At 54.0% G+C, this 22,915-nt stretch overlaps 1 protein-coding gene across 1 annotated transcript in view; it reads left to right on the forward strand.

Annotated features, from left to right (window-relative positions):
• Window positions 1-22,915, forward strand: part of Pard6g (par-6 family cell polarity regulator gamma) — a 59,221-nt gene that overhangs the window by 20,883 nt on the left and 15,423 nt on the right. Inside the window, exon 2 of the mRNA XM_026381136.2 lies at window positions 4,531-4,753. Coding sequence (XP_026236921.2) covers window positions 4,531-4,753 — 223 coding nt within the window. The remainder of the gene's footprint in view (window positions 1-4,530; window positions 4,754-22,915) is intronic.

Genomic DNA, 22,915 nt, shown 5'->3' on the forward strand with positions numbered 1-22,915 from the left:
TGTGCACTGAATAATAGCTAAGTAGCAAAGTATCTATATAAAAAAAATCCAGATTGAGTCATGGCAGTTCTTATCAAATCATGATTGCAATATAGTTGCAAAATCTGTTGAAATATTATTTGTATCCCAAGTGAATATTTAAAATCCTTTGTATAACAAGGATGTTCATGTTACATGAGCCAATCTGCAGCTTCTTTGCTGTGTTGCCAATGCATAGCTTTGTTTACACAAACAAATCAATCAAATGCTTACACAGAGGAAGGTGGAAGCAGGGGAGGAGAGGCCTCTGCTTGGCTCACCAGCAAACTCTCCCCAGGACATGTGCCAGAAACAAGTGATAATGGAGTGGTCTGACATTAAAATTGTTTGGATGATCTATTGACTGACAGTTCAACTAGGACAACTTTTAATTTTGTTGAAAGCCAATAATGGGAAGCCACTTGATTTGCAAGATTTATTGCTTGCTCATTAAGTCCATGTGCTTTTTCAGTTGGGGGTAAGTGTGCTGACACCATGTGGCAGTGGGTTGCACCTGTTAATTCCTTCGTTTGAAGGCCCCTGTTTGAATCTGATATAACTGAGGAAATAAAATACTAGTGTCCTGGGCTAGGGCTGTAGCTCAGTAGTAGAGTACTTGCTTAGCATGTGTGAGGCACTGGATTTGATCCTTAGCACTACATAAAAAATAAACTAAAAAATAAAATAAAGACATTCTGTCCATCTACAACTACAAAAAATAAATTTAAATGCTAGTGTCCCATGGTAGTGATATTTTTAAATAAAATGCTCCATCTATCACATTCCACATCTCGGTTTGATACTCTGGGCACCTGGAGAACAGGAGGCAGACTTGCTGCTGCAGGGCAAGACCAGCGTTCTTGTCAGTGACTTGCTTTGCTTCAAGAAAGGCCTGAATCAACTCTTCTTTTCAAATTAACGTGAACACATATCAAGAGGGAAATTATTAAAATACTGAGGAATAAATGGAGCTGTGTCTTGGATTAGTTACTATGTTGAGATCAAAACACTGTAGGTGGGTGTTGAGGGTGCCCTCAGCGCTGAGCCTCAGGGAGGGTGCCCTCAGTGCTGAGCCTCAGGGAGGGTGCCCTCAGTGCTGAGCCTCAGGGAGGGTGCCCTCAGCGCTGAGCCACAGGGAGGGTGCCCTCAGCGCTGAGCCTCAGGGAGGGTGCCCTCAGTGCTGAGCCTCAGGGAGGGTGCCCTCAGTGCTGAGCCTCAGGGAGGAGGGTGCCCTCAGTGCTGAGCCTCAGGGAGGGTGCCCTCAGTGCTGAGCCTCAGGGAGGGTGCCCTCAGTGCTGAGCCTCAGGGAGGGTGCCCTCAGTGCTGAGCCTCAGGGAGGGTGCCCTCAGTGCTGAGCCTCAGGGAGGGTGCCCTCAGCGCTGAGCCTCAGGGAGGGTGCCCTCAGTGCTGAGCCTCAGGGAGGGTGCCCTCAGCGCTGAGCCTCAGGGAGGGTGCCCTCAGTGCTGAGCCTCAGGGAGGGTGCCCTCAGTGCTGAGCCTCAGGGAGGGTGCCCTCAGCGCTGAGCCTCAGGGAGGGTGCCCTCAGTGCTGAGCCTCAGGGAGGGTGCCCTCAGCGCTGAGCCTCAGGGAGGGTGCCCTCAGCGCTGAGCCTCAGGGAGGGTGCCCTCAGCGCTGAGCCTCAGGGAGGGTGCCCTCAGCGCTGAGCCTCAGGGAGGGTGCCCTCAGTGCTGAGCCTCAGGGAGGGTGCCCTCAGCGCTGAGCCTCAGGGAGGGTGCCCTCAGTGCTGAGCCTCAGGGAGGGTGCCCTCAGCGCTGAGCCTCAGGGAGGGTGCCCTCAGTGCTGAGCCTCAGGGAGGGTGCCCTCAGTGCTGAGCCTCAGGGAGGGTGCCCTCAGCGCTGAGCCTCAGGGAGGGTGCCCTCAGTGCTGAGCCTCAGGGAGGGTGCCCTCAGCGCTGAGCCTCAGGGAGGGTGCCCTCAGCGCTGAGCCTCAGGGAGGGTGCCCTCAGTGCTGAGCCTCAGGGAGGGTGCCCTCAGCGCTGAGCCACAGGGAGGGTGCCCTCAGCGCTGAGCCTCAGGGAGGGTGCCCTCAGTGCTGAGCCTCAGGGAGGAGGGTGCCCTCAGTGCTGAGCCTCAGGGAGGGTGCCCTCAGTGCTGAGCCTCAGGGAGGGTGCCCTCAGTGCTGAGCCTCAGGGAGGGTGCCCTCAGTGCTGAGCCTCAGGGAGGGTGCCCTCAGTGCTGAGCCTCAGGGAGGAGGGTGCCCTCAGTGCTGAGCCTCAGGGAGGGTGCCCTCAGCGCTGAGCCACAGGGAGGGTGCCCTCAGCGCTGAGCCTCAGGGAGGGTGCCCTCAGCGCTGAGCCTCAGGGAGGGTGCCCTCAGCGCTGAGCCTCAGGGAGGGTGCCCTCAGCGCTGAGCCTCAGGGAGGGTGCCCTCAGTGCTGAGCCACAGGGAGGGTGCCCTCAGCGCTGAGCCTCAGGGAGGGTGCCCTCAGTGCTGAGCCTCAGGGAGGGTGCCCTCAGTGCTGAGCCTCAGGGAGGAGGGTGCCCTCAGTGCTGAGCCTCAGGGAGGGTGCCCTCAGTGCTGAGCCTCAGGGAGGGTGCCCTCAGTGCTGAGCCTCAGGGAGGGTGCCCTCAGTGCTGAGCCTCAGGGAGGGTGCCCTCAGTGCTGAGCCTCAGGGAGGAGGGTGCCCTCAGTGCTGAGCCTCAGGGAGGGTGCCCTCAGCGCTGAGCCTCAGGGAGGGTGCCCTCAGTGCTGAGCCTCAGGGAGGGTGCCCTCAGCGCTGAGCCTCAGGGAGGGTGCCCTCAGTGCTGAGCCTCAGGGAGGGTGCCCTCAGCGCTGAGCCACAGGGAGGGTGCCCTCAGCGCTGAGCCTCAGGGAGGGTGCCCTCAGTGCTGAGCCTCAGGGAGGAGGGTGCCCTCAGTGCTGAGCCTCAGGGAGGGTGCCCTCAGTGCTGAGCCTCAGGGAGGGTGCCCTCAGTGCTGAGCCTCAGGGAGGGTGCCCTCAGTGCTGAGCCTCAGGGAGGGTGCCCTCAGTGCTGAGCCTCAGGGAGGAGGGTGCCCTCAGCGCTGAGCCTCAGGGAGGGTGCCCTCAGTGCTGAGCCTCAGGGAGGGTGCCCTCAGCGCTGAGCCTCAGGGAGGGTGCCCTCAGCGCTGAGCCTCAGGGAGGATGCCCTCAGCGCTGAGCCTCAGGGAGGGTGCCCTCAGTGCTGAGCCTCAGGGAGGGTGCTGGCGAGGGAAAGGGGTGAGAACCATGTGTGAAGGCCAGGAGTTGTGCACCCAGGATGGCATCCTCTCATGTGTGGTGAGAAGAGAGGTTTGGCTGGCCAAGGAGGACACTGCTCCAGGAGTTGCACATGGGCCATACCAGACACTAGGCAGGAGGTGGCCCTAGTGAAATAAATGTTTTGTGATTTGATGGGACAACCAAATCTGAAAGAATCATGTAAAGCTTATGTGGCTGGTTGTATCCCTTGTGCCTTAAAGGTGTGCATCTCCTGTGGGCAGAGGCGCCTGCAGGGCCCAGGGCGCTCCTGGTGTGGTGTGCAGAGGGGCCTGCAGCATCCACTGGGCACACCCACCTGTGGTGCACCCTGGCATTAAGTGCTGAGGAGAAAGACAATGCTTATCCTTGAGTAAGGGAAGAGGGAGTCTGGGGGATTCTCTGCACCCCTATGACGGCCTTTCCTCTGCCACTTCCAGGATACAGGTGCCATCAGAGCTGTAAGTGGCCAGAAGCTGCATTCTTGGGTGGGGTTTTTCCCCTGCTGACTGTGTAGAAGGGGGCTTAGGCTTTTGGTCATTGCAAGAGGCTTTTCCCAAACCAGCAGGCTGCATTATCCCACAGCCGAGTTCCAGGGGTAGTCAGGTTAGGAAGAGGCTGGCTTTGCTTTAGATGACCTGGAGGAGGTGGAATGGGGACGATCCACAGGAGAGGCACACCTTCAAAACACAAGGATAGAGCCAGCAACACCTGTTTATTTTTGTTTTGAGACAGGGTCTTGCTAAAGTGACCCTGTCTCAAAACAAAAGTAAATAGGACTGGGCATGTAAAGCCTCCCTGGGTTCAATCCACAGTACAAAATAAATAAATAAATAGATAAAAACACCCTAGTTTAAGATTAAAACCCATAAGGACTTCACCTCACCCTTATAAAAGTGTCTGGAAGACACTTTCTCCCTGCCTCTGAACCTCCTGGTCCTCCTGTGGGCCTGTGCCTCTGAGGAGGGGGTTGTAGTCAGCGGACTCCTGCGTCTCACCCTCTAGGTCTGTGTGAACTTGGCCTGGCTTTTCTGACAAGCTGAGCCTCATGGACTCTCCAGGCCTGTCCTCGAGATGTGAGGCACCTGCTTGGTGTGAACAGGTGCACAGCTCCTCCCTCCATGCTGTTTCATTCCTTGATGCCCCTCGCTGCCTGGTGGTCTCTCATTTGCTCACAGCCAGTTATGTGACCACGGCGTGGCTTATACTGTGACTCTGGGGCTGGCAGAGGCTCAGGAGCCTCTTGCTCATGAACACACTGTCCTTCCTCTGGTTCACCCCCATCTCTTGCATTGTAGTTTGGGGCTGAATTCCGAAGATTCTCCTTGAACCGCCACAAGCCTGGCAAGTTTGAAGATTTCTACCAGCTGGTGGTGCACACCCACCACATCTCCAACACCGAGGTGACCATCGGCTATGCAGATGTGCATGGCGACCTGCTTCCCATCAACAACGATGACAACTTCTGCAAGGCCGTCTCCAGCGCCAACCCCCTGCTCAGGGTCTTCATCCAGAAGCGAGGTATGGAGGCCGAGTTGCTCCATGTGTCAGCATCACTTATGAAAAACCTGTGGTTTTAGTTTTGTCTGCCATGGTAGGATCATGAGATTCTATTTCCTAGCCTGTAGGAGATTAAAGAAATTAAACTTTTTTCATCAACATTAACTTATTAGAACAACTTAACAATAGCTAGACTGTATTTTCCACCTTGAATAGTGTTGATTTCTGTCTTTTAAGCACTGAGGAAAAAGTAATATTGATAGTTTTAGTATTTTAACTGGAAGCAAGCAAATTCAATAATGAAGTGGAATTCATCAGTCGCCTAAAAATGAAATTTGAGGGCACTAGTGTATGTTCCCCATGTCTTTCAGGATTGGAGCAAAATGTTAGCTTTAACTTATAACTTTGATTAATGTTTAGCACTGAAGGCCTCGCTGAAACGATGTCATTTGATGAGAACATAAATGACTAGCTTTGAAGGGGGTGGAGGCCGGATGCCTGCTGTCTGGGACCACATGCGGCTCGCATCCCACAGTGCAGTTTAGACTGTTTCTTCCTCGAGAACCCTGGGAGAACCTTGTCATTTCAAAATAACCTGCTGGAGGAAGGAATGAACTGCAAGCAAAACTTGAAATTGGGAAAAATGGCATGTTTGCAATTGATTTAGCTTATAGGGACAGGGTAGACCTGTGTTGACATGAAGAGGGTGTTCTCCCTCCTGGGACAGACCTTCTGTGTGCACAGTGAGCACTGACTGCCTCAGAGCAGAGTGACCTGGGACCCTTGCAAAGTGGCACTTCAGCACTCTGCATCTGCAGTTATAGACTTATTTGTGGGTGTCTCTCTGAGAACTTAGAAAGGGCTCCATGAGGGGAACCTGAGCAGAGACCAGAGGAAGCTGCATGGGGGTGAGAGGGGAGTGCTAAGGTGTGGGAGTTGGCCACTGGCTTTGCATCTGCAGGTGAGGCTCTCTGTGTCCTGCACCTTAGTGTTCTTGCTTGCAAAATGAGTTGTCTATGGTACAGTCACAACACCTGAGCAGTGTGCTAGCTTACAGTCTGTGCTCTGCAAATATCAGCTCTTCTTGTTATTCCCACTCATGGCAATGGGGGGACAGCAGGAGACCGCTGACCTCACAGCAGGCTGACTACAGCCATGAGATCAAAGCCTCTGCATCTGCAGTCTTGGCTGAGCCTGCAGGCCCTTCTGATGGTTTGGGGCGCCAACAGAGGCCTGCCTTCCAGACAGCGGCCAGGGTCACTGCTGGGGAGCAGGACCCTCAGTGTTCCTTGAATGGCTCTGTGTAGCTTCTGGCATCCCCTTATTCTGTTCTCTGTGGTGGCCACCCCCTGCCCAGCCTATCCTGGGATGGGTGCCTGCACCCCACTGCCCCTGCTGGAACTCTCTGCCCTTCACGTCTCTCAGGAACCTGGACGCTCCCTTGCCTTCTCGGGAAGGCTGGTCTCCGTCTGCTCTGGTCAGCTCACACAGCTCTCCACCTGCTTTGCCTCTTAGTTTGCTCTCTTTTTCTCTGGTTACTGATTGATAGCTATCAGGGTGCTGTCCATCTTCAGCAGACCCCACGCCCATGGAGCTTGTTGCTGGCTGTGCCCCAGCAGCCCCAGGTCGCAGTCCTGCTCACCAGGGGTAGGGAACGTGTGTGAAAGCCCTGGGAAGACAGCTGTGGACACGGGCTTCATGGTGCATCACACATGTTGCCCCTGGCTGCAGGGTGGGGTTGAAGCTGGGTAGAGGCTGGCCTGAGCCAGGGCTACCACTGCTGGGTCACTAAGCTGAGGCAATATGGGCCTAGGATGGTCTCCTGGCCCATCGTCCCTGCTGGGGTGTGCATAGCTTTCTTCTCACTCTCCTCAATGGGCTCTAACTGGAGGCGACAGGCAGGGCAGGAGCTAGGCCTTGGACATCCAGGGACAGCCAGACACCTGGCATCAGGACAACCTCGTGTCAGGACAGACTTGCCCATCTGTCCCTCAGGAGACTGGTGACTGAAGTGGTGGGGTCCTGAAGCCCCGAGGTTGGGGCTCACAGTTCACAGCCTTCTGGGCATCAGCCTTGAGAGGCCAGCTTCTGTCCACCGTCGTACCCAGCATCCACACCAGAGTGTCATGCTGTCACTTTCCACACCGATATGTCTTATTAATAGATTTTAAGGGGAATCTATATTATAGTCACAAATGAAAAGTCAGCATCCTCCTAACACCTATTGAAATAAACCGCCAGCCGTGCTTACAATATCAGACCACTACTTACTAATCTCCTCCCTCAAGCCACACAAAGGCATAACTTCAGACTGACATCTCTGGCCACCTCGGTGTAAGCCCAGCAAACAGTGGAATGAGGACCACACCCACCCCACAAGGACCCTAGTATGGTGCTCACATCCATTTCACAACAGCCAAAGGGCGGACACAACCTGGTGTCCATCATGGTAAATGGACAGATAGACTGTATGCATGCCATGGAACGTGACCATGAATAAACTCCCCAACAGCTGAGGGCACTGCACCAGATGTAGGTTACTTTGAGACGGCTCCTACTGTCAATCCTTGCTCAGGCCTCTGTATTTGCAAATTTGCCTGCTTGCTAAAATTTATTTGTAGCCCCAAATCAATACTCACTGTGGTTTTGTAGTCATGTGAGCACATGCACAAAGTGATCAGAAATTCAAGTGGCCGATTTGCACATTCCCAACTGAGACCGACAAGGGGTCTCTGCTCCTCATTTGCTCATGCCATAGACCTCGCTCTGCCGATTCAACAGCACACTTTCCACATTCCTACATTTCTCCTTACGATCCTGCTGCTGAGGGAGGCCCAGGCACAGGACTGAACCATCCAGCACCTCAGCACAGGTGGCTGCTCTGCGCCTCAAGGGGAAGTCGTGTGCCTGGAGAAGCTAAGATCAGTTGTGCTGCCTGAGTTCTGCGTTGGTGACGCTGCGGTGCATCTTAAACCAGGTGTCTTTAAACAGAAAACAAGGTGATGTATTGGTGAGTTGGTAACAGTGCTGTGCCCAGAGGTGGCAGGTACCAACCTGTCATTCCTCAGGACCCACAGCTCCATGTTCACTAAGAACCTTGAAGGGCAAGGGTCAGTTGTATGTGAAAAATCCAGGATGGCCTGTCCACAGGGATAAAAGGAGAGGAGAACTGGGACAGGCCACTTCTTGGGGTGACCAAGATGTTCTGGACCTAGAGGCTTCCGGACACATGAACTCCATGCTACATCTCAGCAAAGTGGTAGAAGAGAGCCAGGCTGGCCAAGACAGTGGCTCAGAGCACAGCCTGGTCCAGGCCCTAGCTGGGTCAGCTCAGGAACTGCCTCCAGCCTTCACCTCCCAAATTTAGCCACCCTTGCCACATAAGAACTTTGGTTCTCTAATCATCGTGTTTGTTCAAAATCTTTACAAATCATCTCTTCCCCTACTAATTAGAACCCCTGGTACGTGCCCAGGGAGCTCTCCTGGTTGCCGGAACCCCTGATAGGCCCAGATGTGAGCTTTGCCCAGGTGTGCACATGGCTTTCTGTCCTCTGTAGGGATGCAACGTGCACAGCCCCGTAGGATTCACAGCCCAAGTCACTTTGTCATCAGGAGAGATCAGGTATCTTCACATCTTGTATCTTAAATGTCGTTTACAGTAATAGTTTTTTAAAAACACAGTACCTGTTATTACTTAATGTGTTCATAAGAAAGCACACACAGTATTGTATCACACTGTTGATATTCTGATGGTTGTTTCCCGTGTCATCCCCCATATTTTACTTCATGCTTTTAAAACATTAGTTCAAAAAGTATTCCTAAGCATCATCAGATTGCTCTAGGGCTGGTGGGTAGCACATACAAGGCCAAGTGCTGGGTTGGTGTTAGGGACCCATTCTCTGTGCCCCTGCCACCCCCTGCCCTCCCCAGGGACATTTGCAAAGCTGGCTCAGCCAGAGAGCACCGGACCAAGACCAGCAGAAGAAACTCAGTGTCTCTATTTTTAGAATAAATAGAATAAACAGGAAGTACAGACACTAACAATTCACCACTCAAACAAACCCTTCAAGCACCAGCAAACCCATGGTCTTCATACTTCCCTCCATGCCTGGCCCAGCCAGAGGGGCATGTTGCGGGCAGGCCAGCATCTGTGACTGCCTGGGCATTCAGGGCACTCTACTGGGCTCCTAGAATAAGGAGAGCACATTTGTAAATCTTGAGATTTATCAGCATTTGCATGAAGGTGAATTTGTGTGTGATTTCTCTTAAGTGAGTTGCTTGGAAGAGTTATAAGGAATGATCTTCAGATTAAAATGTGTAGACAGCTGGGAATTTGATACAGACCTGACAGCGCGTCTGAATTCAGGCACATGAACCCTGCTCACATTTTTCTGGGATTCCTGTGTGTCTGCATCTACACTGGGGGCTGCCTCCTCAGCAGGAGGCACCCAGCGAGCTGTCAGAATTGCTCGGGCCCCTTCCCACATGGCTCTCGAGAGCTGCCTAGAGTCTCAAGGTGCTGGTGCTGACCTAGCCTCGTGTTCCTGAGCTCATGGGGACAGGCCAGAAGCCAGGTGGTCACCCCTCCACAAGGCTCGTGAGCCTCTGCTGCCACAGATGCCTGGAAGTTGGCATGTTTGGAAGATTTCTTCTTTTTTTTTTTTCAAATTAAAAAAAAAGGGCAAAAAGCCTCCCACTGCTTCTTGGGAGGCTGCTTCCCGTTGCTTCTGTGTTCTCTCCGTGGGAAGGTGGGGACACAGCGCGCCTGCAGTTTCCCTGCAGTGGGCCGGGAATGTGCTGATGCAGCAGGCCAGAGTGGCAGGGCAGAGGCCCTCGTGACGGAGGGGTGAGGGCCCGGCACCTCTCAGCCCCCACTGCAGACATGCAGCAGGCTGCGCCCGATTCTAGCTGAACCCCTGGGGCTGCTCTCCAGCAGCCCAGGTGTGGCACCTGCTGTGACATGATGACAGCCCATGTTCTCTGCCTTGTTCTCCTTCCTTCCCTCCTTCCTTCCTCCTTCCTTCCTTCCTTCCTTCCTTCCTTCCTTCCTTCCTTCCTTCCTTCCTTTCTTTGATACAGGAGATTGAACCCAGAGGTGCTTAATCACTGAGCCACATCCCCAGCCCCTTATTTATTTATTTATTTATTTGTTTGTTTGTTTGTTTGTTTATTTTCTGAGACAGAGTCTCTCTAAGTTGCTCAGGCTGGCTTTGAACTTGCAATCTTCCTGCCTCAGCCTCCTGAGTCATTGAGATTACCTGCATGTGCCACCACACCCAACTGTTTCTTGCTTTTTAAATTCAATGTATCACCAGTGTATCTTACCATTAACACTTCGTAAAACTATTTTGTTTTTAAAAATTCCTTTCTGTTCATTCTTTAAAAAATTTTTTTTCAGTTATAGATGGACGCAATACTTTTATTTATTAATTTTTTTTATGTAGTGCCAAGGATTGAACCCGTGCCTCACACATGCGAGGCCAGCACTCTGCCACTGAGCCACAATCCCAGCCCTCTATTCATTCTTAAATATTTGTGAAAGGAAATCTAGGTGACATGGAAGTCCAATCCCAAGGTCACATTTGTGACACTCATGGTGGTGAGGTTTTCCTGGCCTCTTGCTGTAACAGGCAGCTGGAAGTGGTTTTGTAGAAGGGGCTATCGTGGATGCGGTGGAGATGGCTCTGGCTGGGCTCTGTCCTTTGTACTGTGGTGGACTCCCTTCACCCCTCCTTCTGTGGTGGGCATTGGTCGTGAGAAGCCAGGAATGCGTGGTCTCTTGCTGACCACCCTTTAGACTGCCCCAGTTGCTCCTCATTAGCAGCTGTGTGAGCACATTTAGGTACTTAGCAACTTCTCTCTTGGAGTCAGCTGGTAGATGGTTCTTGCTGGGTTAGAAGCTTGTGTTTTAAACAGAGATACTTACTTCTGGGATTCCTCTCCTTGGCAGGGCATTAGAATAGCATTTGAATTGGTTCTTCTTCCTTTGAAAAAGATATGTCTTTGAAAACTGTCACTGTGGCTTGGAAACCCATTGTCTGGGATAATTTGCTGTCAACTTGGCCAAAGTTTTGAATGGCTAAAAATTGTCATTTTTTTCTACCACCCCAGAGTGGCTCGCTGTGTCAGGATGAACATGCTTATTATCTATGTCAATTGGGGGCTTTTTTTTAGGTTTAGGCAATAATAAGCTGAGCCAAAGTGATTGGCTTTCAGGTCACTGTGGTAGCAGGATTTGTCTTTGAAGTGAATCTTTTAAAACCCAAAGCAACATGCTTCTCAGAGGATGTAACAGGGATTGTTTTGGGGGTGGTTAGGGTTGTGTGCTGGTGGAAAGCTTCAGCCCTCTAAGAGGCCACTTAGGCAAACCCACACCTACCACCACCAGCCGTGGCACAGCACAGGAAAGCACCAGGTCTCTGGCCCCACTGGAGTCTGGTGGGCGGACTATTCAGGCACAAACTGGACATTCATTCTTGACTCCCTGCATGCCTACTGGCCACTCCTCAGGTGTGCTAGCACATGGATTGATCAGGACTGCCCAATTGGATCAGCTGTGGCAGTACACGGATGCACAAGGACCACTTGCATGGCTGCTGTGGTGCACAGATCAGGCATGACTCCTGCTCTCCTAGCACAGGTCTCTGCTGACCGGAGCCAACCACTAAGTAGATGAAAACTGAACAGCACAACATCAGCAAATGAGAAGGGCCACCCCTGCTGTGATACAGAGTCTGGGGGCCACTTGCAGAGCAGGTGCGTGAGCAAGGGCTCTTGAGGGACCCCGCTGACACCCCTGGGTGCTGGGCCTGGCTTCAGGGTACAGTCTTGCTGTCAAGAGTTTCCATCACGGGCTTTGTGGCTGAACCCCTGGTCACCCATGTGCCTGCCAGGGACCTCATGTCTGAAAGGCTGGTGAAAGCGTGCAGTTGGTGAGGTGTGAAGAGACTTCTTATCCTGCATGGATGGTGGAAATCCAGCCTCGCTCACTGTTGGGCTGGCAGAGTGGGACATGCAGCCCCTCAGGTGGTCTGAGCTGTCCAGGCCCTTGTCGGGGTTGCTAGGCACAGTGCCAGCCCAGGTTGTTTGCTGAGGTGATTTTCCAGAGGCCAGGTTCTTGTCTCGCCCCCTTGACCTGGGTGTCCACAGCCCAGGCTGCACCTTATGCAGCATCCTCCACAGAAAGTACAGCTGTAGGCACTGCTGGCCATCGTCCCAGAGCTGACTTCTCGTGCTGACTGCTCATGAGCAGTACCTGGACAGGCTTGTGCTCTGCCCTGCAACCACAAAGCTGGGAGAAGTGTCCAGGTTGCAGTCAGCTACAGGCCTGCCTCAATTATTAGGCATCTGCTGCATCCTGGGGGCATAAATCCAAGCCATGGTTCCTGACCTAAAGGGACCTACAACTGCAGGGTGTCCCCTAGTGGCAGGTGCGTGCCATGTAGATGAGAAGCAGGGAGCAAGGCATGCGGTGTAGATATCAGACAGGTCCAGGGGCTTTTTGAGGAGGTGTGCCAGATCCTGTGCATAATCGCTGTGGGGTGGCCGAAGGACTTCTGGAATGCCCATGGCCACACAGGCTCAGCTGGGCTCTCAGTACAGCCCACCTGTGGTCTAGCCTGGGCAGGACTCTCCAGGGAGGAGCAGGGCAGTCAGCCCAAGAGGCTGCTGGGGGTGGTGCCACCCTACCTCTGCCAGGTGTCCAGGGCCTGTTGCTGCTCTTGGGTGCTGCCTCGCGGGAGCCTGCTGGACACCGAGCTCACAGCTGGAAGGTGTAGAGTACTTCTCCTTTCCGTCTCTCTCCTTTAATTCCCAAGCTCCATCGGACGTCAGCACCCACCACAACTTCTCCACACTTCGCCTGGCCTCACTGCTATGTGGGTTCTAGGACTCCTTGGGCTGGCCCAGGACCAAGGCTGGGCTGGCCAGGCCTCTGAGCTGGTCTCCTGCCCACCCTCCTCCTAATGCTCAGTTTAGGAAGCAGCAATGTGGTCCTGATAACTGGCCCCAGGAGAACCTCTGGTCAGTCCCATCAGGCACACAGAGGCCTGTGTTACCAAAGCACTGGTTCCTAGTTACTGTGAGGCCCTACACCAGAGCCTCGGGTTGGGCCTGCGGTCTGGACCCTCCCACCCTGGAACCAGCATCCTGGGGGTGAAGGTTGTAGCTCAGCTTCTCCATGACTCAGGCACACAGAGGGTCATGACCTGCTACCCAAGAACATGGAGATGCATCTAACTGTAAACCACTGGCTCTCTTCAAGTTACATGACGCTCACGGCAAACCACATGGCATGATTGTTCACATTTAGCACATGAGGAAACCGAGACTTCAGGAAGTCAAGCAGCAAAGCTCTTCTCAGCTAAAGTTTGGATTTCTGTGGCACCCCCACTCTCCGCGGCTTCTACAGTGCCTTCATGATGGCTCAGGTGTGCTGGCGCTTCATTTCTCAAGAGGAGACTTTCCCTGCAGCTCAGAACAGTCAGTCAGCTTAGGAGCTGGAGTAGCCCCCGTGAGCACATCATTTCTGTAGGAAACCAATATTCCCAGGAGAGCCACTGTTTACCATGCACGAGTGTAGAGAAGGTCATTGCAGAAATGATTTACCTCAACTGGCCTGGAGTCCAGAGGCATAAATATTTCCACAGTGAACTCTTCGTTTCCAAAAACGTAAGCAAGATTTGGATTTCCTCTTGCACAGCAGTTTCTTTTCCTGTTTTTGCCCTTATCTCTGTACTTTCACCTCCCCTGCTGGAAAGGGACCACTGTGGAGGTCACCATCTGCAGCATGTGGCACCTGTCCCTGGTTCTCATCCACCCGAACCATCCTGTTGCACCAGTGAGCACAGAGGTGTGGAGTGTGTGCCCCTGCCTTGTGTGGAGGGCCAGGTGCTAGGTGAGTCCACCCATCACCACCCCCAGAAAAGTGGGGATGAATGCACTGACTTTATCATGCCACAGAGGAGAGTGTTAAACACACTGCTAATAAAAATCAGTTACTTTTTATAGTGGCAAAATATGCACACCACAAAAAGAACCATGCTAGCCACTTCAGGTACTTTTCAGTGGTGCTAAGCACATCCACCCTGCAGCTGTCACCACCACACACCTCCCGTCTTCCCAGTGTTCCCAAACTCCAGAAAGTAGCTTGATGCCTGTAGGGACCAATTTGTATAAAACATCCATGGGGCATTTTTTATTACTGGTATCCACAGCCTTGTCAGACATTTTAAATCAGAAGTGAGGAATCACACTCCTCCAAAAGAAAGATCACTTGAGGAATAGCAGTCTCTTGCTCAGGAAGCACTGACCCCTGAAGAGACCCCAGGCTTCCTGGCTGCTGTGGCTCCTCCCCTCCTGCTCACTGGTGGCTTCTGCTGTGGGAGTGAGGGGCACTCATGGGAAGCCGAGCACCTGGGAGGTGACTGGTCGGCAGCCTGCATTGTGCTTGGGGAGCCATGCTGCTTGCAGGCTCCTGTCTGGGTGCACAGGGTGCCTGCTTCCTGATCCACTCCTGCCTGCCCTTTCTGAGCCCCTGAGGACACTGCCTGGGCAGTGGGTTCTCTGGGTTCCAGGCCTGGGCGGTGTTTGTTTGGAGGGCCCTGGAAAACTGCAGTGCTGGTCCTTCCAGCCCAGAAGGAGCCACGAGGCCTTCCCTCCAAGCCCTCTCCTCTGCCTCCCAGGAAGTGAAGGGAAGCAGGACTGCCCAGGCCCAGGCACGGTGCAGGAGGTGCCCTGCCCAGGGCTTGGAGGGTGGGGTGCTGCAAGCAGGGACCCTCATGTCCAGGCTGGAGCGCTGGCCTTCCTTCTTGGCCACCCTTCCAGCTTCTCTGGCTTTCTGCACCTCATGTGGGGGGCTGTGTGCTCTGACTGTCTTTCCTGGCATCGAGGGATCTGCCTTCCCACCCCACTGCCGCAGTCTGGCTGGGCACAATTCAGGAGCCACTTGTCAAAAGAAACGAACTTTATTTTTAGAACCACACACCAAACCACACAGCTCCTCAGGAAAAACCCTCAGAGCCCAACTGCCACCACCGGCTTCCCACAAGCCTCTCCACCTCCCCCACTCCTCCCGCTCTTGAGGCCAATTGGCTGGGTCACGTGGGCGGAGCCAAAAAAAGTCCCCCAATGAGCAGCTCCGTGGTCTGAAAGGGCTGGGAAACAGCCCAATGAGCATCACCGCAGAGGAGCCAATCAGTTGGCAGCTGGAAGTTTGCTGGGGCCCCTGTGAGCCAATCATCAGCTGGCAGCTGGGAGTTTGCTGGCAGCTGGAAGTTTGCTGGGGCCCCTTGGGCTGTGGCTCTCAACACCCCACCTGGGTCCCATCTGGGTGATGGGCTTCAGGTAGGGTAACTCCTGTTGAGGCCTCACCTTGGGGATTCTACGCAGAGCCGCTTCCAAATGACAGCTGAACCGAGGCCTCACCAAGCTGGAGGCCAACCTGATGGCCTCATGGGGACATCAGGCTTAGAGACACCCAAAGAGCACTTGTTGATACTCTTGCTCTCTGGAATGAGCAGAGGGTCCCCCAGGGCGAGTCTCTTCAGGGCGAGTCTCTTCTGCCTCAGCCTTGCCAGCCCACCACCTGCCAGGATTTCCAGTGATTCCTTAAAGATTCAATGGGACTCTTCTTGGAGTTCACAATAACCTTCTTGTAAGGTGAAAACCATATTTTTGACGTTCAGGGTGGAGCTGATACCTATGACCACTTTGATCCCGGACTCAGGAGGTTGGTGGTACCTGACTGAAGCAGGTCTTCCTGACCCCCAGCTTCACCAGCAGACAGCTCTGTGGCGCTCTAGACACGTACTTAGCCCACCCAAGTCTGCTGCTGTGTCAGAGTCAGAAATGTCCCCTCAGGCAGGCCTCGTTTGCCAGGCCAAGTCTGAGCCCTGATCTCTGGCAGATGGGTTCATATCTCTCATAAGCATTTGTAGACCTGGTTTTCTTTTTCTTTTTTCTTTATTTGTGGGACTGGTGATTGAACCCAGGTGTATTTACCACTGAGCTACACTTCAGGCCCCTTTTATTTTTTGAGACAGGGTCTCACCAAGTTACCCATGCTGGCCTTGAACTTGGAGCTTCCTGCATCATTCTCCCGAATCGTGGTGACTACAGTGTGACCACCCCGCTTGGTAGACTGGGTTTGTTTATAGACCAAGACATAAATGGTGTAAGTGCCTGTCAAGCAAGTTACTTGAGAGCCCCTGCAGCTGAGCTCCCTGAAGTTCCTCCGTTGCAGCAGATCTGTGTCTGCGTGTCAGAACCCCGGAGGCTCACGTGGAGCCTGCAGCCACAAGCTGCTGGGTGGACTCGGGTGTGTCCTATCATGGTTTCTTCTGCTGGTTTTCCTATAGGTTAGTGGAGCCCAGAGAAGTGCGAGGAGGGAAGGGAAGACAGATAGCTGCGGGCGGCCTGGTGGCTGAGTGGGAACACAGATCTGTGTCCACAGCGATATTTGCATAAAGAGACTCTGGAACAATCCAAAAAGCAGGGAAAGCCAGCCTTGGTGGTAGCTGTGGAGTCCAGGGATGCCAGTGGCTTGGGGCTCCTTGGGGTGGGGAAAGCACTCTACCGTCTGAGGTGCTGAGTGTTGCCCGTCTCTGAAGGTCATTGCACCATGGTTAAAGCAAGGGCCTCTGCAGGTAAATCAGCTCTATAGGGAGTTTCAGTCGAGGGTTCCTGTGGTACTGAGAGGTCTCACCCCAGCCCTGCTCCTGGGAGAGTCCACTCTGACAGGACTGAGAGGCCTCTGGGGATATGCTGAGAGACTACTCTCAGGGTTGTGAGCCGGGCAGTTGATCTCAGTCTGGAGCTGCGGGGTCCTAGGCTTCTGCCATGCTTCTGAAGGGAGCAGTCCTCTTGGTGGATTCAGGAGAGGGACCTTCTGCCTTTGGCATTTTGTACTGACCTCACGAAGGGCCACAGAAGCATCTGCCAGTAACCTCCACACCCAGGGCCCCTTGTATTTGTCTTAGCCTGCACCTACGTGTGGAGCCCCACAACTGAGAACCTTGCTGATGCTCCCGGCCTTTCACGGGGTCTCGTTGGCTGGTGGCTTAGCACAGTCATGAGAAATGCTGAAGTCGGCCTCCCCTAAGTATGGGCTTTTCTGCCAACAGTTATTTTCAGTTGTTTCAATTACAGTTGTGCTCTCTGGTAACCACTGCAGTGGTGCATAAATGCAGGCTGAATCACAGCGGGCCCACAGAGTCAGCTCTGGGGTGGGAGGACACATAGACAGCCCCAGGAGGAGTCCTGCCCAGAGCCTGTTCCTCCAGCACACCTGAGGACACTGTGTTCTGGGGCATGGTGGGGTCACCACCCACTGGAAGTGGGAAGCTGTGGGATGCGTGCCACCCCAACTCTCCTGCAGCCCAGAGAGTGGCTGGCCAGGCCCCACCCACCTCTGCCCTGCTCCCCCTCAGGAATTCTGGGGTGTGTTTCCTTTTGCATTCAAGAGTGAGGGGTGGGAAACAGCAATTCTTCCTCTAGCAAGGTGGGAGTCAGGAGAGGCTGAGGGCCCCTCTTCTGGGTTCACATCAGGAAGGGTATAGGGGACACAGACTGTAGAACTCATGACCGGTGCTGTTTTGTGCCTGGAAGAGGAATTGGGGGAGGAAGGGGTGGCAAGAGGAGGTACCAGGCTACTCAGATCTGCATTACAAAACTGGCTGGTGGAGGAAGCAGGGTCTCTGTTCCTGAGGGCCCCCTGGGGTCACTCTGTGACCTCAAGTCGATGACACCCCACACAGGGGCCTGCAGTTTGCACTCCCTCTGTGCCAAGGCCAAAGCAGCACAGACTGCAGCAGAGCGGGGAGGGAGGGGAACTGCAGAGAGAGTGACGTGCTGCCCCGGGCATCCCCCTGCTACGAGCACTTTGGGTTGAGCTGATTGAGAGGGCTTCCCCACCCTCTGGCCCTCAGAACCACCAGGTCCTGCTCACTGGACCAGCCTGGCCCTCATACAGCACCAGCACGGAGCCCAGAGAGTGAGTCTTGCTCTGTAGCTCTAAAGACACGTGGTCCTGGGCAAGTCATCCCAGCTCCCTGGGCCTAGGTTTCCCAGGTAGGTTGAACATTGGTCAGGGAGGGTTGACTCTGGCAGACTCTCAGAACAGATCTCAGGGGTGTCAGCAACTCAGGGTTCAGGAAGAAAGGCCCCACTGGAACACAGCAGGCATATCCATACAGGAAGGGGTGGAGAAAGTGGGGCTGGGGGTGACCAACGAGCCACTGAGGCCGCCTCCAGCACGCTGCATGTCCTCCTCACAGAAGCGTACCTCAGGTGAGGTCCACGGTGCATCAAGATCACACAACATCCTTGCAGGACACTAGGTCCATCCACTTGGAAGCAAAATTTTAAAACCAGTAAAAACCCATGTCCCATGGAACAATTCTCACAGGAAGGAGCTTGTCCTGGGCTGCTGTCAGCTCACCAGGCTGGAGCAGAACATGCACCTTGAAGGCCAGAGAGCTCGGAGCAGGCAGAGCCATGTGCTTGGGAAGAAGACCCCAGCCTCAGGGCCTGCAGAGGAGAGCCATTATGCCGCCACAGTTTCCTGAGACACTTTAAACACCAGAAGTGAGAAGACGTGGTCAAAAAGCAGGCTTGGAGGTCTTGTTGTTGTTGTTGTAGGTGGATATAATATCTTTATTTTATTTATTTATATGTGGTGCTGAGGATTGAACCCAGTGCTTCACACATGCTAGGCAAGTGCTGTACCACTTGAGCCCCAGCCCCAGCCCTATTTGTAGTTTCATATAAAACAGTGGGAAGGCATAGCAACTGCAGCCAGAATGCCATCAGCCTGTGGTGAGAAACAGCAGCAGCAGATCAGTGTGCATGCACACCTGGAATGTGTGTGTGCAGTGCTGTGGGTGCACATGTGTGAGCCAGTGTGTGAGCTGTACCACTGTGCCCAGGGTCTTTGGTCCTGTGCCTGGAATAAGTTCACTTCGAGGTATTGCCACATTCAGGTAGCTTAGGCTTTAAGTTTAAATAGAAAACAAAGATCATGAAAGTTAATTTGCTTTAATTAAAATTAATTTTACGATCATTTCTTGGCACCTCACAAGCTAAATCACCTTCTAAGTGTACAGTCAGCCACTCAGCGAACTCGTGGAGAAAGCTGCACTTGTGCATCCGTTTCCCGCATGCCACATCCTCCTCAGCCAGGCTCTGGCATTTTGTGCCTTGCTGTGGTGCTCAGCAGAGCTCAAGCAGGCCCAGCACATGGGTGTCCTGGACTGCATGCTTTCCTAATACACAAAAGGAGCAGACATCCTGGAATGGCAGCAGGAGCTGGAGCTGGAGCTGGAGCTGGAGGCAGGTGTACACCTCGCGAGTGCCCCTGTGTGGGTGCTGACTCCAGTCCTTGGCGCACACCCAGGTCCTGCCATAGCCGCCTGCCCTGTCTCCAGATCAGAGCACCTGAGAGTAGCCCGTGGGACACATCAGCACAATCTAGCTCATCTTCTCAGCTGCCATGTTCTCTCCAGAGGCTGTCATATGACTGGATCTCAGAGGGATGCTGACCACCAGTCTATGCAGCTTTGAGGCCCTGGGGCTGCATCTCCCATGCAGCAAGAGCCTCGTGCATAGATACCGCGGGAAGGAGGTGAACTTGCATGGCTGGGCAGATGCTGTTCTCTCAGGTCTGCCCAGTGACAGGGGCCAAGAACTGATGGCTTTCCACCTGATAAAAGAGTCTCCCGTGGCTTCTTTCTGCCTTCTATGAAAAGAAGATGTTTCACTTGTCCGTTACGTATCAAGCAAAGGTGCGCTTGCCACAGTGAAGTGGCACTGGCAGATGACTGACAAGGTCTGAGAGTCTGCATCTACCTACAAGAAAGGATGAGCAGGTTCCTCTTGCACCCTTCCCTTTCCCTGGGCTTCAGGTCATCCTGGCAGCGGCGCCTCCCTCTGCAGAACCACAGGGTGCTGTGCAGGGCCAGGTCCAACAGTCTCCAGTGGCTGAAAACCCACGTTGGTAACAAAAATTGAAGTCAAAATGTGCAGCGAGGGTCAGATTGTGTGAGACTTGTGTGAGACTTGTGGCACCAGTATATGACTGGCCAGGACAGCTGAGCCAGGCTCCTGAGCAGAGTCCATCCTGGGGCTCAGGCTGGCCCACAGTGTAGTTGGTATGGCTCCTGGAGCAGCTCTGGCCATGTACCTGCCAGGCCCTCATCCTGGGGAAGGCAGAAGAACCTGCTTCCCCCTTGAGTCCCCACGTTCCAGATGTTGGACGTGTTTAAACACTTAAATTGAGCAACAAATATACCACTTACAGTCACTTTTGAAAGAAATAAGAGTTCTATTCTTCTGAGATGAGTATAGGTGAATGCTGGAACATGAAGATAATAAGCTCAGGTTATGATACCCAACCTGTTTTCATGCACCTGTGTCACATTTGTTGTAAAACTCACAGAGTTGAAAACCTGGGTCTTAGTGGGCTAAAGATGGAGTTCAGGGGGTGTCCCAGGACAGAGCAGGTATGTTGGCACCCCTCAAGTGGTATGGTGGAGGCAGAAACTTGCAGACTCTGATTTCTTAAGGATGGCTTCAGTCTGAGCTGAGGAAAAGCATGGGCTGCGGGCCGAGGAAAGACAGCTCTCACGGGAGTCCAAGGCTGCAGCGACCAGGGACACCCTTGATGGGGAAGGCCACATTCTAAAGCCAGCAGGACCCAGGCATCTACCTTTCCTTTGTCAGTGCATCCAGCCTTAGAGCTACCACCACACAGAACATCCTGGAACCCCAGGGGGAGATGCCTCCCCACCTGCCCCGGCCACTGGCTGCACTTGCCTGCTGGACCCTCATGTCAGACCAGTCTTGTGGCACATGGCCTGCACTGGCTCCCTGCCTCTGTTTCTCTATAGATGACCATGTGCTGCACACCCATCTTTGCCCTGTGTGAATCACATGCTGTGGGGGCTCCTGTGCAGGCCTCCGTGTGTGCCACTCAGCTCGGTAGCTCCTGTGGGAGCCAGGCACTGAACTGCTTGGGCCCACAAGACCCCACAGATCAGCTCTGAGTTTCGCTTCACGTGCCTCTTCTTGTTTCCTGCCCTGTCCGGGGACAGAGGGCTGACCCCTGCCTTGATACTGCTACTGGGGCTGCCTCCTGCCAGGAGGGAATCACCTGGGGCAGGTTATTAGCGCTATTTGCTATGAAGGCAAAAAGACCCAGAAAAGTGGCTGCTTGGTACTAACATGGTATAAGGAAAGGCCTCTCACAGGAGCTGAAGCGCTTTGCAGGAAACCCCTCACACAGCAAGTCAGCACGTCACGGTTGTGCCAGCCCGTGTCCACACACTGCTAGTGGGCCCAGCCCAGAACCAGTCCACGCTGACTCCTTGGTGGAGGGAACTTAAGTTTCATTTAGAGGGTCAATCTAGTGAGTGATCGCTCTTCTTTGCCTGTTGAAAGTTGTGTAGGACCTTTACGGCTGGTTCTGATGTAGCATTTCTGTGATCTGGGAGCCACCAGGGCTGAAACCAAGGAAGATGTGCAGGAGGATAGGGCCTCGGCCACTGAGGGAGCTGGGTCTGGGTGCTCCCTGTCCAGGAAGCAGAGTTGTGTGCAGTAGAGAGGAGCCGGGCTGCACTCCCCACCCTCTGTGCTGGCTGTTCTCTCTACGCACAAGCCTGGCTCATTCTGCAGACATCTCTTCCTTCCCTCTGTCTCCTACATTGCTGAGCTCTCCTCCTCTTCCTTCTGCCTGTGTCAGGTTTAGGGTTGGGCTGAGGGTTAGGATGGGGCTGGGCCTGCAGGATCTGGCCTGGCCCTCAGCTGGTGTGATTGTGATGTAATGATGCACAGTCTAGGAAAGGCCAGGCTGGGTCTCAGTGGTGCCAAGGTCACTAGAGTGCTGGGTCACCTGCTTCCTACAGAGATGAGGAGAGTCCCTGTGGCGCCAGGCAGCCCCAGCGCTCACAAATGGGCAGAGACAGAAACATTGGAAAATAAGATCACCCTCCCAGAAACATCCAGGGCCACTGGCAGAGAAGGAGAACTCCAGAGCCTGGTGGGGTGGGCCCGGGAGGCCTCCAGCAGTACCTGGGTGAGCGTGGACCAGGCTGCTCTGCTTGGATTCCTGTGTGGGCGGCACTTGCTCCTCCTGCTGCATGTCCCTGCCTGTTAGCAGCTGTCACCGCCCTTGCCAACCCTGCTCTGCCAGCAAAAGAACTCCCCAAGCAGGGCCTAGGTGAGCAGGGCTCTGTGCCTGCACTCCACAGCCAGCTAGCTCAACCAGGCCAGACCAGCAAGCCAGGCCTCTGTTCAGCTGTCCCCACCCCACCCCTGCCACCTTCCAGTAGGATGTTTGCTTCTGGGCTGCTCTCTGCAGACACTGAACTTCACTGCTGCCAGAGCCACCGTGAGGTGCTCGTCTCAGACCTGGCTTCCCTGGACAGAGGCAGGCCCCGCTGCAGCAGCTCTCAGGAGCCAGCGTCTAGTTACTACCAGCAGGCAGCTCCAGACAGTACACCACCTGAGCCTTCACGTACCTACAGTAGTTCTTGGACCACTTCATTCCCAACCAGAATATGAACAACCTGTGAACCAACTTGTCACTGCACTGTCCTGTCCCATGAGGAGGTAAGGATCTGATGAGAGCTGGGTCACCTGAGCCTTGTGCTCCTGCAGGTCCACCCAGAGGCAGAGGGGATCTCAAGCCAGATCTCCATGTGTGGTCTGAAGGGAGGGCCAGTGGCAGGTCCTGGGGACCCCTTCAGCCTTCTGCTGGCTCAGGGCAATGACCTGCTGATGTGGCTGACACAAGGGCAAGCGTTGCAGTGTGTGGGTGTGTGCTTCAGCTGCCCAGGTGACCCCTCCCTTCCCAGCCTTGCTAAGCACTGAGGCTGGCCTCAGGGTGACTCACCTGACTGACTTCAGCGCCTAAGATTACCAAGAGAAAACATTCCCTTCTAGTTAAGAGAAAAAGAGAGAGAGATGACCATAGCCACCTTTAGGTCCTTTGGAGATGCAGTGGGTCCTGCCACCTGGGCTGGCCAGGCAGCGTGCCCACCTCCTGGCACTACCCAGAGGAGACTTGGGAGGGAGCAGCGAGTTCCCCTGGGTGCTTCCTGACTGGCTTCCCCTCTCATTCCGTACCTCTGCAAGAATGTCTGAAACGGGACTTGCCCTCCATGGTTTGCTCTCTCCCTGCAGCTAGGC

Source organism: Urocitellus parryii, chromosome 13 (assembly GCF_045843805.1).
Source record: "Urocitellus parryii isolate mUroPar1 chromosome 13, mUroPar1.hap1, whole genome shotgun sequence".
Lineage (NCBI taxonomy): Eukaryota > Metazoa > Chordata > Mammalia > Rodentia > Sciuridae > Urocitellus > Urocitellus parryii.